Source organism: Dipodomys merriami, unplaced genomic scaffold (genome assembly GCF_024711535.1).
Source record: "Dipodomys merriami isolate MVZ:Mamm:240054 unplaced genomic scaffold, mDipMer1.0.p SCAF_57, whole genome shotgun sequence".
In the NCBI taxonomy this organism is placed as follows: Eukaryota; Metazoa; Chordata; class Mammalia; order Rodentia; family Heteromyidae; genus Dipodomys; species Dipodomys merriami.
The window spans coordinates 7,142,061-7,159,289 of record NW_027206146.1 but is presented as its reverse complement, the minus strand read 5'-3'; the positions used below and the strand labels follow the sequence as shown (position 1 = coordinate 7,159,289).

The 17,229-nt window shown below is 46.2% G+C and overlaps 1 protein-coding gene across 1 annotated transcript; it reads right to left on the bottom strand.

Annotated features, from left to right (window-relative positions):
* Nucleotides 1-3,815: 3,815 nt before the first annotated feature.
* LOC138812854 (sulfotransferase 2A1-like) lies at nucleotides 3,816-12,171 on the bottom strand. Its single transcript, XM_070001076.1, has 6 exons — nucleotides 11,989-12,171; nucleotides 9,860-10,071; nucleotides 8,303-8,429; nucleotides 7,714-7,808; nucleotides 6,461-6,638; nucleotides 3,816-4,605 (listed from the first exon to the last, which is right to left on the bottom strand). Exons 1-6 carry the CDS (start codon nucleotides 12,119-12,121, stop codon nucleotides 4,493-4,495), a joined length of 858 nt encoding a protein of 285 aa, XP_069857177.1. The 5' UTR covers nucleotides 12,122-12,171; the 3' UTR covers nucleotides 3,816-4,492.
* Nucleotides 12,172-17,229: the final 5,058 nt, after the last annotated feature.

Here is a 17,229-nt window from a genome sequence, read left to right as displayed (position 1 = left end):
AAGGAGGGAGAAGGGGGGACTCCCTTGGCTCCTAAGACACTATAGCCTGTTTTTTTAAATTATTATTTTCTACTTCCTTGTAAAGACCCATATAAGCCCAACCCCAAATCCATCCTCTCACACAACCTCCAATTCCATAGGCAGGTGGGCACAAAATGCTTAAAGTGCACTTAGATTTTAAAATGAATATCAGCTATCAGTGTCTTGCAATAACAGTGGTGACAGATACTTCTTCCCATAGCACTATAGATTCATGTGATCAGCATTTCTCAAAACTTAAACATAAAAATGAATACTTTTGCTAAAAAAACAATCACTTAGAGATAACCAAGATCTAGACCTTTAGACCAACTTTGATAGCAAAGCACATTAACATACAAATGGACCTTCCAATATTTCTTAGATGGACTTCAGTCTCCAGTGCCTGCTGAAGAGACAACTTTTGCTAGCAAGGCACATTAGCATATGAATGATCTTTGAATACTTTCTAGATAGCTGGAGGAGGGGTAAGCTTGGTGGAAGGGTGGTGGTTACATGAATCTAAGCCCTTAACCTACCATATGCCTTACTTTGTTACCCATTTTAAGACTAGAGCACTTTACATCCCAAATCCAAATGACCAGGACTAACTTGGGGTCAAAGGAGACTTGGTTTAGCCAACCAATCCCAAATGTGAGCCAATCTACTGTACAAATTTGTTTTTAATTTAGATTTAGAGAGTTTACCCCATACTCATCTGAAAATCCCAATTTAAAATTATCCAATATACACTGGAGGGAGATACAAGTGGAACTTTGGCTTCTACCCCCAAATAGATGTCTAAAGAACAAAGACATTGACACAGAAAACAAGGACCCATATTACAAACTGGAACCAATTCTTAAGAAAACAGAATGAGACAAGACCAAGACAGAAACAGAAAAACACAAAATCCTCTACTGTCATCACAGCCTGAAAAGCCCCTCCTTGGGGCCTGGTCCCATCTGACCCCCTCCCACTTTACATCCAAATGGATAGATCTTTGCCAGAAACACAGAAAAACAGAAAACAAGAACATAGAAAAAACAGAAACTTACTCACCTCCAGATGATTCCTTAGTGACTCCAAAAAGCTGGACCCCCAAAAAGATTTAGTGGAATGTCAGACATCCATGATCCTGGCACTTGGAGTAGCAGAAGAGCCATCAGGCCTTAAGAAAACTCAGATGTCCCCTGTTCTATGGAGTCTCCCATTGTCTGGTAACAAGTATCGCCGAGGCCATTTGCCAGTGGCTTCAAGGAACCCAGCTACCACCATTGGCACTGGGATCTCGTTGGGAACTCCAAATATTATACAGGAATATGATCACGAAATAACAGAAAAACCACATTTTGAGAGGTCAGATTAGGAGTCTATTATACAGCCAGCCATTGTGAGCAGACACATGTTCCCCCAAAACTTGCAGGCTCAAAACAGAGTTAAGAAACTCAGTTAGGAAACTGAGACCTGAGGGTAGTAAAAAGAGAGCAGAAAATCTATCTTAACAAGCCAGATCATATCTAATGGAGAGCTGAAGAAGAACGCCATGGTGAACTGAAGAGAGTCAAGAGACATGAGACATTGTACAAAATGGCAGCTGAACTGATTTGGGCAGAACAGGGTGATGGTTAACATCACTGGGAGCTCAAGAGTTCAAGAGTCTTGCAAGTTCATGGCTCTCTGGTGGACAAAAAGACTCCTGAGAGCAGATTCTCCCATTAGGGATGTAGACATACCACTTCCGTAGAGAAATCTATTACTTTATTCATTGTGCAAGTTCTGGGGCTTGGAATCAGGGCCTGGGGGCTGATCCTGAGCTTCTATTGCTCAAGATTAGTGCCCTATGGGGCTGGAGAGGTGGCTCCGTGATAGAGTGCTTGCCTTACATGCATGAGGCCCTGGGTTCGATTCCTCAGCACCACCTAAGCAAAAAGAAAAAAGCCAGAAGTGGCGCTGTGGCTCAAGTGGTAGAGTATTGGCCTTGAGCTGAAGATCTGAGGCACAGCGCCCAGTCCCAAAGTTCAGGCCCCATGACCGGAACCACCCCCCCCCAAAAAAAAAAGTCTAGTGCCCTAAACCCTTGAGTCACAGCCCCATTTCCAGAATCTACTTCTTTTGTCTTTACCCAAGCTGGAAGTGAACAGCTAGCCTGTCCTTGGCTGACCTCTGGTCAGCAGCCAGGCATGGGAACACCAGATTTCCCTTCCCTCGCCTCCAGCACTTCCTTCCCCAGAGCCCTTCCTTGCATGTCTTTCCTGGTGATTTTGACAGTGGCAGGAACAAGCTCCTCAGGCATGTGGCTGAGATTGGACTTCTTGTTCTCCTTCATCATCTGGAAGGAACTGCTCTCAAGGACCAAGCCCAGCTCTCTGGCTCCAGCACCTTCCCCAGGAACCCACAGATCTTCTATCATGCTCTTCGGGTCCTAATGAGAGGCAAACAGGGGCCAGCGGTATGAGAGGGGACAACACGGAGCAGGTCTGAGGAGGAAAAAGCAGAAGAAGAGAGAAACAGCAGAAGGCACTGGCAGGAGAAAGGCTGACTGGAATGCAGGGTTGGAGGTGTTGCTCAGTGGGTAAAGCGCCAGCCAGAGAACAAAGCATCAGGTACTGAGTTCAAGACTCCATCTCAGAACAAAAATAAAGAAAAGGAGGCTGAGAGGAATGCAGGAAGGAATAACACACAACAGCATGTAGAAAGTTGACATAGAAGGTGGGATGGAGACTGGGAGCAGGGAGATATTGGGGAAGAAGATACTGGAGAAACAGGGGAGATGGGAGAAGAGGTGAAGAGGGCTGTGGTGGGGTGGGGAGCAGGTAAAATCAATCGTTACCTTTTTCATCTGCTCATAACTGAGGATCAGCACGTTCTCCTTTTCCCTCATGGACATCCAACCCCAGATATGATCAAACCATGACCCACATGGCACTGCAGAGGGGACAGTGGGGCAGTGTGAAAAGTCTCCACCATTCCCGATCTGCATGGTGGTCTCAGCACCGATTGCTCTGGTCCCTGTGACCTTCACCAGGGTGCAACTGAGAAATAAGTCCTGTCTCTTTATAGCCTCAAAGAGAGAGCACTGTGGAGCCAGGACATGGCTTTCCAAATAATTTTCTTGTCTGGTGGAGCTACCTTTGCCCATGTGAGGCAGGTCACCAAGGGCATCACCAATGCCTCTGACCAGACAAAGAGCTCCACAGACCCTCACAGAACCCAAGCTGATGGGGAAACAGCGAGGAAGCAACAATGCTTGATAACAAATGTACTTGTGATCTTGACCATGTAATTGTAACCCCTCTGTACAGTATTCTCACAATTAAAAAAAAAACCAAGCTGAGTGCCTTCTACACCAAGTTGGCTCAAATCCATCATTTGCACAACAGAGCAGAAGTCCAAGCACAAGGTCTGAGGTGTGACACACACACACACACACACACACACACACACACACACACACACACACACACACGAGGTGCCTTCCATCCCTGCCCACGGCTCCCAAGCAGGTCAGTCTGCTGAGACTCCATGGCAGAGCCCTGCGTGCCTGGATCTATTCCCAGGCCACTGCCATTGTGGAGGGAATGGCAGAGTTGGGTTGTCAAACTGGGTGGTGACCAATCATTAACTTGTTCCATTTGGTTATGAAATGCGTGTAATGATTAAGAAAAGCGCAATGTGCTTTATATTGGGCCACTGTGACCTGATTCAAGGGCAATCTGTGCTCATCTGATCTTCAGTTCATGGCAGGGAACCTGAACTGCACGAGGAAATAGAAGGAAGCAGGCTTGGGAGCAGCATTTTTAAAATGGTTTTAATTTTACAATTTTTTGATGTTAAGAATTGGCATGGACATCACGATTGCAAAGGGGGAGACTGGACTTCTGACTCAAGGCCCTAAGACCAATCTGCTAATATCACCCAGAACTCATTGCCCAGAGCACGCAATGCGTTTTTCTTCCAATTTCCTCCGTTGACCCCAGGATCTCTCTCCACTCTAGGATCTCATCTATGACACTGGTATCATGGATCTCCATAGCTGCTCAGGCTCCTGGGAGCAGAGAGAGTTTCTCACACTTCCTTTCTTTGTCCTCGCCTGGCCAAGTTTGTGAAGCAACAAACACTTAAAGTAACATGAGTGGAATGATGTGTGTGTGTATACGAGCGTGTGTGCGTGCATGCTAATTCATTGAAGATAACAGGCTCACAGACTTTCCTCATTGGTTGGCTTTGACCCTGGGTCCTCATTTCTCAGACTTCTGAGAAACGTAGGTAACCATTGGTGTCTGGCTTTGAAAGATTTCTGAATAGCTGCGGTGCTATAAAGGCAAGGGTGACACCATGGAGGTTTGTATCGAGCAAAGAATCAAATGTACAGCGTGAACATTCTAACCATCAGAATCAAGTGACAGCTCTATGCCCTGACCCCAAGGAGACACAAATCTTCGTCTCCACAGACACAGGCAGCAGTCTGGACTTAGTCCCATAGGAACAGCTCCACAGGAAGTCCTGCCATCTTCTCTTGGAATATTTTCTCAAAGGCTTCAGCCTGGGCTACGGTGAAGTGGTTCTTCCAGTCCCCTGTTATGCCTGGAAGCCAGGGAGAAAGGCTGCAATCAGAGGGGGCCAGCACAGAGAGGGCCCAGCCTACAGCTCCCTCCCTGTCCCATCCCTGCTGAGCAACTGTGGAGGACCCTGGAGCTCAGAGGGGAGAATTGTAAAGACCTGTATGGGTGTGTGTGTGTGTGTGTGTGTGTGTGTGTGTGTGTGTGTGTGTGTGTGTGTGTGTGTACATTCATGCATGTGTGCCTGTGCCTGCATGAGTGCACATGTGTATACATCTGGGTGTGTAAGGGTGTGTGCCTACCCATGTGTGGCGTGCACATGAGTGTCAGTGTGTGGCATTGGTGTGGTGTTCCCTTACATTTGTGTGTGTGTGTGTGTGTGTGTGTGTGTGTGTGTGTGTGTACACTCATGCATGTGTGCCTGTGCCTGCATGAGTGCACATGTGTGTACACATGTGGGTGTGTAAGGGTGTGTGCCTACCCATGTGTGGCGTGCACATGAGTGTCAGTGTGGCGTAGGTGTGGTGTTCCCTTACATTTGTGTGTGTGCATGCATGTGCACATGCCCATGTGTGTAGGTGCAGGAGGGTGTGCCATTACTGGGCCTGGGGGCTATCTCTGAGCTGTTTTCCTCAAGGCTGGTACTCTGCCATTTGTGACACAGCTCCACTTCTGGCTTTTTGCTGGTGAATTGCAGATAAGAGTCTCATAGAATTTTCCTGCCTGTGGGGCTTTGGACCATGATCCTCAGATTCCAACTCCCTGAGTAGCTGGGATTACAGACATGAGCCATCGGCAGCAGGCCAAGCAAGAACTTCACCAGAATATCAGTGAATTCAATGATAGATTTGGTGTTGTCCAGCCCTAAAAACAATGAGGAAAATGCCTCCATAGAGAGAACCAAGCAAGACAGAACACGGAGGGGGAGGGCTGGGGACACGCTGGGAATGTGACTTAGTGGTAGAATGCTTGCCAAGCATGCATAAAGCCCAGGGTTTGATTCCTCAGTACCACATACATGGAAAAAGCCAGAAGTGGTTGTGGGTCAAGTGGCAGAGTGCTAGGCTTGAGCAAAAAAAAAAAAAAAACGTGGAGAAAAAGAAGCTGAGGGACAGTGGTCAGTCCCTGAATTCAAGCCCCAGGACTGGCAAAAAAGAAAAAAGAAAGAAAGAAAGAAAAAAATCAAGAAAGCAAGCAAGCAAGCAAGAAGAAAAGAAAGAAAGAAAGAAAGAAAGAAAGAAAGGAAGGAAGAAAGAAAGAAAGAAAGAAAGAAAGAAAGAAAGAAAGAAAGAAAGAAAGAAAGAAAGAAAGAAAAAGAAAAGAACAGCGGGATTCCGAGATCAGGGAGATGCATTAGAACAGGCAAGGATGAAACAGGAAAACAGAAGCGCAAATCGAGCCCAATAAAGCTAAACAAAAAAAAGGCAACAGTGAAGACACCAAAGTTAAGAAACACAGGCCTAGCAGAAACAGAGGATTTCAATGTAGTAATGAAATAAAAAAAAGCTATTCTGATATGAAGAAAGAAAAATGACTAATAAATACATAGAACCCACTGGGTCCTGGTGGCTTACACCTGTTATCCTGGCTTGTCAAAAGGTTGAGATTGGAGGGTCAGGTTTGAAGGGAAGAATGTGAGACTCTATCTCCAAGGAACCATGCAAAAGCCAGAAATGGAGTATGGCTCAAGTCTGGAGCACCAACCTTCAAAATTAAAAAAAAAAATTAAACACTACCCAAGCCCTGAGTTCAAGCCCTAGGACTAACAAACCTTAAAAAAAAAAAAAACAAAGATAAAGCCATACTCATGAAACAATAATCTGTCAAGAATTCCCTTCCTGGTCTCTGAGGTGTATAAACCACAGTGAGTGATTCCACACCTTTCCTGGTTATTAAGAATTCAGGAGAAAAGTAATCCCCTCTCAGCAGGCTGAAATTGGACATTGTGTTTTTCTTCATGGCCTGGAAGGAGCTGTTCTCCAAGACCAACTCCAGCTCTTCGGGGTTCAACTTCTTCCCCAGGAACTGACAGATCTTCTCCACAGTGCTCCTCGTGTCCTGCAAGAAGGAAAAGCAGGACAAGGAGAACACAGAACGACTCTCAGGAGAAGGGAGCTTTGGAGGGAGGACAAGAAGAGACAGACAGCCAAGCTCCAAGACAGACTCATGTGTCAGAGGCTGAGCTGGGAGCAGGGATGTAGGGAGCCGATGGTACAGCTCAACAGTAAAGGTCATCTGAACCCTTGTGCTTGCTCTAAGGCACAGACAAAGAACTGGCTTACTTAAAAAACACTAGATGCCCGGGATTGTTTTACGATGTCTGTAGATTCTGTTTTATATTTAACCAGTTGGCCTTGTCATGTTTTTATTGCACTCTGTTTTTACTAAGCCTAAGATTCCTTGTTTTTCTGGACTATACTAACCTTATGCAACTACTTGACTTCTTCTAACAGTATATATAGGAGGAAACTAAAAATCAACGGTGCTGCAGTCTTGAGCTGCAAACCTCCCCACCCCATCCTTTGTCTTCTGTCTTTTTTTTCTCATCCTTGTCCCCTAAATCAGGATTCCCTTTCGATGCCGGCAGGCTCTGGCACAGGGAGGGAGGAAGAGAGAAAACAGGATAGGAAGGAGGACTGGAAGGATTTGATCCAAGCACAACCAGAGAACAGAGGCTGGAGATGTCCCAGACCTAGAGCAAGGCATTTGGTCAATGATCAAGTGATAATTTGACAGTTAACCACAGGAAGATCAATGCACCAGGTACTACAGTGAACCACAGTTGGTTTCTGAACAACACAGATTTTGTTAATGGCTGTGTGTGAGAGAGAGTTGTGTGTGTCTGTTGTATGGATGAACTCAGTGTGTGCATACTATCTTGAGCCTTTGTGCTCAAGGCTAGCTCTACCACTTGAGCCACAGCTCCACTCTGGCACTTTGATGGTTCATTGGAAATAAGAGTCTCATGGACTTTCCTGCCCAGGCTGGCTTTGAACTGTAATCCACAGATGCCATCTTCCTGAGTAGCTGGTATTGTGTAGTCTGACCAGTGGAATGGGGTCTATGAAGAAGGAGAGATGTGTGTCAGTGTGAGGGGGCAGTGGGGTGGGGTGCAGGGAAAATGGATCGTTACCTTCTTCAGCTCCTCGTAACTGAGCACCAGCACGTTCTCCCTCTCCCTCATGGACATCCAGCCCTGGACATGTGCAAACCATGACCCAAACTGCACTGCAGGGTGGGAAATGAGGGATACATAATCAACTCCTGGACGTCCAGATGTGGTCTATATTCTCCACACGTTTCCCCTTGTCTCTGTCCACTTCTCACAGGTATAATTGGCAAAAATCTTGTGCATATTTACCAATTAAAATAGATTTAGCTGGGCACTGGTAGCTTACACCTGTCATCCTAGCTACTCAGGAGGCTGAGATCTGAAGCTTTCTTTGAAGGCAGTCAAGGAAAGGAAGTCCTTGAGAAGCTTATACCCAATTAACCACTAAAAAGATGGAAGTGGAGCTGAGGGTCATCAGAAATAGAGCCCTAGCCTTGAGTGAAAAAACAAGCGAAAATGCCTGGGGCCAGAGTTCATGCCCCAGGACCAGCACGCAGGTGCGGGTACACACACACACACACACACACACACACACACACACACACACACACACACACACACACACACACACACACACTGTTTAGATCCCTTCACTTCACAAGCCACTCACCGCTGCCTTCAATGAACCAGTCATAATACTGCTGCAGAGACTGTGGATTCTTCATGTACGTTGCTCCAGCCAAGTAATAATAGCCAGACACAAGGACATCCTTTGGATTTCTGATGACGTAGATCACCTTATAGTGAGAAAGGCAAAAACTAAAAAATCGTTACCATCTTTCTGACATTCAAGGCCTTGATCTCTCCATATCCATGTTCTATATGATAGGATCCATATCAAAGGATAAGCCATCTATCTGCTCATTGTCCTAATTAGAACTCTAATAGCTTTTGTTGTTCATGCCAGTCCTGAGGCTTGAACTCATGGACTGGTAACTGTCTCTGGGCTTGTTCTCTCAAAGCTGGCACTCTACTACTTGGAATCATAGCTCCATTGCCAAGTTGGTGGTGGTTCCTTGGAGATAACAGTTTTTTGGACTTTTCTGCCCAGGTTGGATTTGAACTCCAATCCTCAGACATCCTCCTCCTGAGTAACTAGGGTGACCGCTATTAGCCATTGGTGTCTGCCTCATTTATTCACATTTTCCTTTTTTCTTGGTTGATCATGGGGATTTAACTCTGGTCCTGGGCGCTGTCCCTGAGCTTCTTTTGCTCACTCTACCACAGCCCCACTTCTGGTTTTCTTGTGGTTAATTGGAGTCTCATAGAATATCACACCTGAGCTGACTTCGAACTACAACCCTCAGATCTCAGCCTCCTGAGCAGCTAGCCAGCATTATAGATGTGAGCCGTGGTACACAGGTAATGTATTTGCTTTATTTTTTCTGGTTGTGGGGTTTGAACTCTGGGCCTGGGTGTTGTCCTTCAGCTCTTCATCTCAAGGCTAGTGCTCTAAGACATGAGCCATAGTGCCATTTCTGGATTTCTGGTGGTTTATTGGAGATAAGAGTTTTATGGACTTTCCTGCCCAGGCTGGCTTTGAACCATGATCCTCAGATCTCAGCCTCCTGAGTAGCTAGGATGACAGGCATGAGCCATTGGTGCCTAGCATGTATTCACTTTTCATGAAATGAAGCTGAAAGAACAGATAGGCAAGCATTGTTTATAAAGGAGAATTGTGAGTTCTAGTTGAGCTTAAATGGTGGTTTTGAAGATTCTGGCACCCAGGTCATCTGTGAGGGCCCATCTGCACTGGTCCGTATCTTGGGTCTGACGTATCTCAGCAGATGAGCACAACTTCAGGGCCATGGAAAACTGCTAAAGGCCAACACAGCTTGGCCTCATCTCCAGGTCTATGTGTTTGAGAATTCAAGACTCAAAAGCATCAGTTGAGCCTGGAAACTTGGCTCATACCTGACATGCTAGCTACTCAGGAGGCCGAGATCTGAGTATTTCAGTTCAAAGCTAAGCCAAGCAGGAGATTCTGCGAGACAGTTAGTCTCCAAATAACCAACAAAAACCAAGGAGCTGAGCTCAAGTGGCAGAGCTCTAACATTGAGAAGAAAAGCTCAGGAACAGGGCCCAGGTCCTGAGTTCAAGCCCCAGCACAGGCACACACACAAAAAAAGGAGCATTGATGTAGTAGTTATTGAGCACTGAGCCTGACCTTGGCCTTGGAAGTGAAGAAAGACTTGGGGAAGAGTTGGATGGGGAGGTGGGAGGAGATGAGGGGGGGAGCCTCCTTCCTGTCTTTTATGGTTTGGAATCCCACTTCAGTCTCGATCCATGGGGAGCGATCCCAGATAGGCACAGAGCGGATCCACTCAGGATCCCCCTTGCTGTGAATGAGACACAGGATCTCAATCACCCAGTTGGTTCCTGGAGACAGAAGGAAAATGAAGGTCACTCATTTCTATCTGAATTGTATAAATTCCGTGACGGTAAAATATACATAACACAAACCTTACCGAAATAATCTTTGTCTGTCATACAATCTTTGATCATGTAATGTCCATATTCGTGTATGTGTATGTGTGTGTGTGTGTGTGCACATGTACATGCATATGTGCCACTCCTAGGGCTTGAACTCCTGCCCTGGCACTGCTCCTGGCTCCTGATTCTCAGCCCATTTTCCTTGCACTGAGTGCTCTGAGCTGGCTGTGCCCCATCCTAGTACTTGGTGTTCCTCCCCTGGAAACCTCCTCCCCCATTACAACCTGTTCTGCCAGTTCCCAACTACTGCCCACAATGAATATTCTTTTTATTGAACTCAGGGCCTGGATACGTGCTCAAAAGCCAAATGTACTCTGTACCTGACCTATGAAACGGAAACGTTCTGTACAACACCTTTTTAGTAACAATGAACATATAAGAACAAGAAGAGGTGCTGGAGATATGGCTCAAGTAGTAGAGTGCCAGCTGAATGAGCAAGGTGAGCAAGTACAAGGCCCTGAGGTCAAATCCCAGTACTGCATCCACCACAAACATAAAAAATTGAAAAGTGTTTGGCATATACTAAATGAAAAATGTTGCTACATATCTAAAAGATGTCCATGAGATTGTGGCTCAAGTTTTAGAGTTTTAGCCTTGAGCAAAAGAAGTTTAGGGACAATGTTCAGGCCCTGAGCTCAAGCCCCAGAACTGGGGAGGCGGAGGGGAAAGATGTCAACGAGTGCTTGATGTAGATTTTTTTTAAATATTGAAAAAACAAAAAACAAAAGCTTTTCCCCGTATGCATGGACTGAGAAAGCCAACATATCTCATATGTCAGCCTCCAATTTAGCTCAATTATTAAATACCACCCCAATTAACAACACCTGGGCTGTAGTTGGCACGTGCACACATGCTGATAGTGTGAAACACTTGTCCCAAAATGTATGAGGAGATGGTATTGATCAAGACACCTCATCTTGCTAAATATGCAGCATGGCACTGAAATCCGTTGGTACACCTGCTGAAACGTCTTTTAGGCTTTTTTTTTTGTTTCTTTGTCCATCATGGGGCTTGAACTTGGGGCCTGAGCACTGTCCCTGAGCTCTTTGCTCAAGGCTAGTGCTCTACCACTTTGAACCACAGCTCCATTTGTTAATTGGAGAGAAGAGTCTCAGGGCCTTTCTTGCCCAAGATGGCTTTGAACCAAGATCCTCAGTCTTCTGAGTAGGATTACAGACAGGAATCACCATCAGACTGTTTGAAAAGTAATTTTTATAAACCTAAATAAATTAATTACATTAAAACAAAGGATAAGGGGCTGGGAAGGTGGCTCTGTGGTAGAGCGCTTGCCTTGCATGCATGAGGCCCTGGGTTCAATTCCTCAGCACCACATAAGCAAAAAGAAAAAAAGCCAGAAGTGGCACTGTGGCTCAAGTGGTAGAGCGCTAGGCTTGAGATAAAGAACTCAGGGACAGCGCCCAGGCCCAGAGTTCAGGCCCCACGACCGGACCCAAAATAAATAAATAAATAAATAAAAATAAAACAAAGGATAATATTTAAAAGGGAAAAAACTGGATATGATTCTTCTATGAGCTCTGCAGAGTTCACCCTCCATCATTCACCCCTGGCCCCACAGACAGTCACAAATGCCTGATTCTGCCATAGGCTCAACTCTACCACATTGCTCCAATACTTTCACCAGCCCACCTTGCACATGGCAATCCCTGTGAAATGGGCTGGCGAGATACTCGTCCATGAAGGGAAAGAAACAAATGAGCTACCACACCGTCCCCATGCAGGAGGCTGGAAGGAGGGAGGCCCAGGCCTGGCCTTTCCCACAGAGCCGCAGCCCCATCTGCTCACCTGATTTGGGGTAGGTCACTGTGATGATGTCCTCATCCTTCAGCACCAGCTCCTGGGCTGCTTTTATGGATTCAGGGGTGTACACCTTGGAAGGAAAAGGAATGCCCTGGTACCACATGTAGTCCTGAGCCATGGTGGAGCCCTGTGTGCCTCGTTATAGATCACAAACCACTTGTACTTGGACAGGTGGTGGCAGCCTCTGGGTTGTCATTCTGGGTGATAAAATTAATCATTAACTTGTTGTTTCATTCCAAAACTAAGTTGTTGGTAAAGGCAAACACAGTGTGATGGTCACCAGGGGATTTTGAACTCTAAAATCATTCAGGGGGGAGATTTTCAGTTCACGGCAGGGAACCTGAACTAGATGAGGAAGAAGAAGGAAGCAAGCTTGGGGGAAAATTATTGTTTTTGTCTTAAATTGACAAATCTTTTCTTTTGGGAATAAGTATAGATATCACAACAATTGCACAGAGGGAGGCTGGACTTCTGGCCCAACATCCTAAGTCCAATTCACTAACATCACCCAAAACTCATTGCTAAGAACACTAAGTGCATTTTTCTTGTGACTTTCTGTTTCCCCCAGGATCTCTCTCGGCTGTGGGATCTCAACCACGATCTCTGGTGTCATGGATCTCTGTGACTCCTCAGGCTCCTGAGAACAGAGAGAGTTTCTCAGACTTCCTTTCTTTGTGCTGACCTTGCAGGTTTGAGCAACACCAAATACTTCTGTAACATCACTGGGATGGTGTGTGCTGTGTGCATGTACCAAAATGCACAGGTGAGTTTGTACATGCATATGTGTGTGTGTGTGTGTGTGTGTGTGTGTGTGTGTGTGTGTGTGTTCATACCACAGGAGTCCATTCCTGTGAGGTTCAGAAGCCAACAAATCTAGGTAGCATTACCCCCAGGCAACTGTGTGCATTGTGCCTGGTGTGGGCAGGCAGGGCAGTAGGGACTTCTGTCTGGAGGACAAAAGCTCCTGGTCTGACTGAGCCATGTGCACCAGGTGTTTATTCACTGCACAGCATTCAGTCAGTTCACAGACACCAGGTCATATGACTCTGAAGCCACACAATCTCATTCTTGTGTATATATATATTTCCCCCCTGTTTTGGAGCTTGAACTCAGGACTATGTCTTTGCACTCAAGGCTGGTGCTCTACTACTTTAGCCACTCTACTGCTTTAGCTCCACTTCTGACAGTTGTCTTGGTTCATTTGAGATACCAGTCTTCTGGCTTTTATTCCCTGGGTTGTCTTCAAACCTTGATTCCCCAGACCTCCAGCCTCCTGAGTAGCTAGGGTTACAGACATGAGCCACTGGTGCCTGGCTCCAAATACAGTTCTTAGTCTTAAACTCTAAAAACAAAAACAAAAAACCAAAAAGAGCCCTCAAGGCTATTTCCTTGTATTTCCTCTGGTAGTTGAGATTCCCTACCATGAACTAAAGTCAGAAGATCACAGATCTTCTTGAATAATTTCACAGTTGCCTTTTGTGTTTTTTTTTAATCAGAAAATCACTTTCATAACAAAATGAAACAAGTTAATGATTGGCTTCAGTCAGTGGTGTCACCACCTCCCCAGTGCCAGTGGCCTGGGCCCAAGAGCCAGGCACACAGGGCTCATTCATGGCTCAGGACTACGTGTGGTACCAGGGCATTCCTTTCCCTGCCCTGGGTTTCAACTCTCAAGTTATAAAAGCAGCCCATGAGGAGCTGATGCTGAAGGACAAGGACATCATCATGGTGACCTACCCCAAATCAGGTGAGCAGATGGGACTGAGGCTACATGAGAAAGACCAGGCCTGTGCCCCCTCCAGCCTCTTGCCTGGGGACACTGTAGTAGTTCATTATTGAAGACCCAGTGGTAGAGCTGGGTCAGTGCTAGAGCTCCAGCCTTCAGTGGAAAAGCTCAAGAGAGCACACAGTACTGGCGCACGGGCGCGCCCGCACACACACACACACACACACAATGGTTTTTTTGTGGAGCTCTATGGTATCTTAAAATGAAAGGATGACTTTGGTGTTACATGGAGGCATGATTTCAAGGAGAAGAATGGTCATGGAACATGGCTGGGAACCAAAAACCTTCTGGTGAATAGAAGGAACTGGCAGACCAGGGGGTCATGTGTCAAGGAGAACACTGGGAATGCAGAGCATGCATGTGTGCGTGTGTGTGTGTGCACGGGCATGTGCTCATACGTGCAGCTAAGAAGCACCTCCACCTTCCACAGGCATCAAGCCCTGCATCTTCCCCTTCGGGCACTGGCATGTGATCTACCAGGAGTTCACTGAGGGCGACCAGGTGTTCAGGAGGAAGTGGGGCCTCCTGACCCCTGGTTGCAGCCAGGACCTGGTGTAGAAGTATTGCTGAGTGGCAAGGTGGGGCAGGGGCCACTCAGAGTGAATGAATGAATGCTTGCATACATGCATGCATGCTTGCATGAATGTCTACATGCATCACCTCTGGTCCTTTCTTTGTTCTTTCCTGGCAGGGTAGAGGGGACCACAACTGCCACCACCAAGGATCAGTGCTGGCTGCAGGGGTTGGGTGTGTACCCACCTGCCAGCTGGAAAATGTGCATGGGGACATGGGGTCACAGCGGCTGCCACCTCAGAACTATCACTCCCCAGGGACTGTAATCCAGGGACAGTCATGCCAGCGTTGTGTCCCTGCTTCTCCTTGCTGGTTGCCATCTCCCAGCACTCTCTAGGCTGAGTAGCCCCTCAGGAGACTGAGGGGAAGGGAGGCTTGTACAGCTGATCTCTCAAAGGCATGTGAAGCCGGGCAATGAGCTCACACCTGTCATCCCAACTACCCGGGAGGCTGAGATCTGAGCATTGAGGTTGGAAGCCAGCCCAGGCAGGAAAGTCTGTGGGCCTCTGATCTCCAAGGAACCACCAAAAAGCGACTGTGGTTCAAAATGGTAGAGTGTTAACCTTGAGCAAAAGAGCTTAGCACAGTGCCCAGGACCTAAGACCAAGCCCCAGCCCTGGCACACACACACACACACACACACACACACACACCATCCCATTGATGTTACACAAGTATTTGATAGTCCTCAAAAATGCATGGTCAGAACAAAGAAAAGAAGGCTGAGAAACTCTCCATGTGCCTGAGCCTGAGGGAAGCAGATGTTCGCCTTGACCCCCGCTACCTTCCATATGCGTGGAGTTCTTTGCTGAAGCCCCGCTTCCTCTGCCAGAATTAACTCTCAGCTCCTCACAGGCACCTGGCAAGGAAGCCAGCCAGCTTGGTGGCTGGTTACTGGTGGCCAGGAATCCAGCCATGGTGAGCAAGCGGGTTACTTTCACAGAGAGATAAAGACAGTTAATGACCACTTTCAGCACCCGGATGAAACCCAGACTCTGCCACCCCCTCCTGGGTGGTTGTGGCTGTGGCCTGGGACTAAGAGCCAGGCAGGCAGGGTCAACTTTTTTGTTGTTGTTGTTGTTGTTGTTGTTGTTGTTAGTCATGGGGCTTGAACTCTGGGCCTGGGCGCTGTCCCTCAGCTCTTCATCTCAAGACAAGTGCTCTATCAGTTGATCCCCAGTGCCACTTCTGGTTTTCTGAGTGGTTTATTGGAGATAAAGACTCTCATGGACTTTCCTGCCCAGGCTGGCTTTGAGCCATGATCCTTACATCTCAGCCTCTGAGTAGTGAGGATGACAGGCGTGAGCCACCAGTGCCTGGCTTTTCTCACTATTTTTAAAGTTCCCTATAGAGAACTTGTGGACACCTTTCAAATTCTAACACTTTTTATTTAGTCCAGGCTAAACACTTAAGGATGTAACTTTTTTATTCTTTTGTTTCTTTTTTATTCGTTTGTTTCAAATTCTTTATTGTGATTGAGTGGTTACATAATTCCCCAAATTTCACAGTATTGTGGGATAGTGATGCTTAAAGTCACAATCACATTCTGACCTTCATGGGGCAAATTGTCTATTGTACTCTATAATATTTATGACTTCTATGAGCTTTGCGATACAGTTATTTCTTCCACATTGGGTGATATGTACATTTCTTTTGTTTTGCATAGCATCAACTATTCCCTCTTTCCTGCTTGCTCCCTCCCTCCCATCACTGCCATTGTGTTGCTTAGTTTGTTTTGGTCAATGACCAGTGCAGCTGATGGGTCCCACTGCTGTATGTTTTTCCCTGATTTCTTCTGGTTCTATGATGTCCTCCTGGTTTCCCTCCAGTGTGCACATATATACCATATATGTGATCAGCAGCATGGGGTTATTTAGTAGTGATTCGATCAGATGAGTGGAAGTCCTTTGTTTCTTAAGTCTTATTAATTTTGTCATATCGCCTAACATTTTGGATTTAACATCCACTTATCAGGGAGACCATGTACCGTTTGTCTCTTCACTCTTGGCTTACCTCATTCAACATGATTTCTTCTAGCTCCATCCATTTCCTTGTAAATGCCATTATTTTGTCATTTCTAATGGCTGCATAATATTCCATTGTGCATAGATATCACAATTTGCGTCCATTCATCTGTGGTGGGACATCTGGGTTGTTTCCATATCCTATCTATTATAAACAGTGCTGCAATAAACATGGAGGGACATATGTCCTCATATACTGGTCATGTTTTTCAGGATAGATGCCTAGAAGTGGTATGACTGGGTCATAAGGGAGGTCAAAGCTTTCTGAGGACCCTCCAGACTGCTTTCCAAAGTGGTTGTATAAGTGTACATTCCTACCAGCAGTGTAATAGGGTCCCTCTATATCCGTATACCCCCCAGTATTTGTTGTTGGCTGACTTGAGGATGTGGGAAATTCTGACTGGGGGAAGGTAGTATCTCAAGTTTGTCTGTATTTGTATTTCCTTCACAACCAGGGATGGTGAACATTTCCTCATGTGTTTCTTTGCCATTTTTATTTCTTCACCTGAGAATTCTCTCTTTAGTTCCCTTGCCCATTTAGTAATTGGTTTGTTAGGTTTGGAGGGATTAGTTTCTTGAGTTCCTTGTTTATCCTGGATATTAACCCCTTGTCTGATATATTGCTGGTAAATATTTTTTCACAGGCAAGTCAGTCAGACCTTGGTTTAGCTGGAATTTCCCTCACCCCAGGTGGAGCATTCCATTGTCAGTCTGGTCAAGGAGGGAGAAGTGGGGACTCCCTTGGCCCCTAAGAGACCATAGCCTGTTTTTTTAATATTATTATTTTCTGCTTCTTTGTTAAGATCCATATAAGCCCAACCCCAAATCCACCCTCTCACACAA

Excerpts from the sequence above, each read along its gene's own strand:
- LOC138812854 (XM_070001076.1), bottom strand. The coding sequence starts at position 12,121 with ATGGCTCAGGACTACATGTGGTACCAGGGCATTCCTTTTCCTTCCAAG. Across the intron at positions 10,072-11,988 it reads AGTGACCTACCCCAAATCAG|GAACCAACTGGGTGATTGAG; the intron begins GTGAGCAGATGG and ends TTCTGTCTCCAG. Across the intron at positions 4,606-6,460 it reads ATTCTTAATAACCAGGAAAG|GCATAACAGGGGACTGGAAG; the intron begins GTGTGGAATCAC and ends CCTGGCTTCCAG.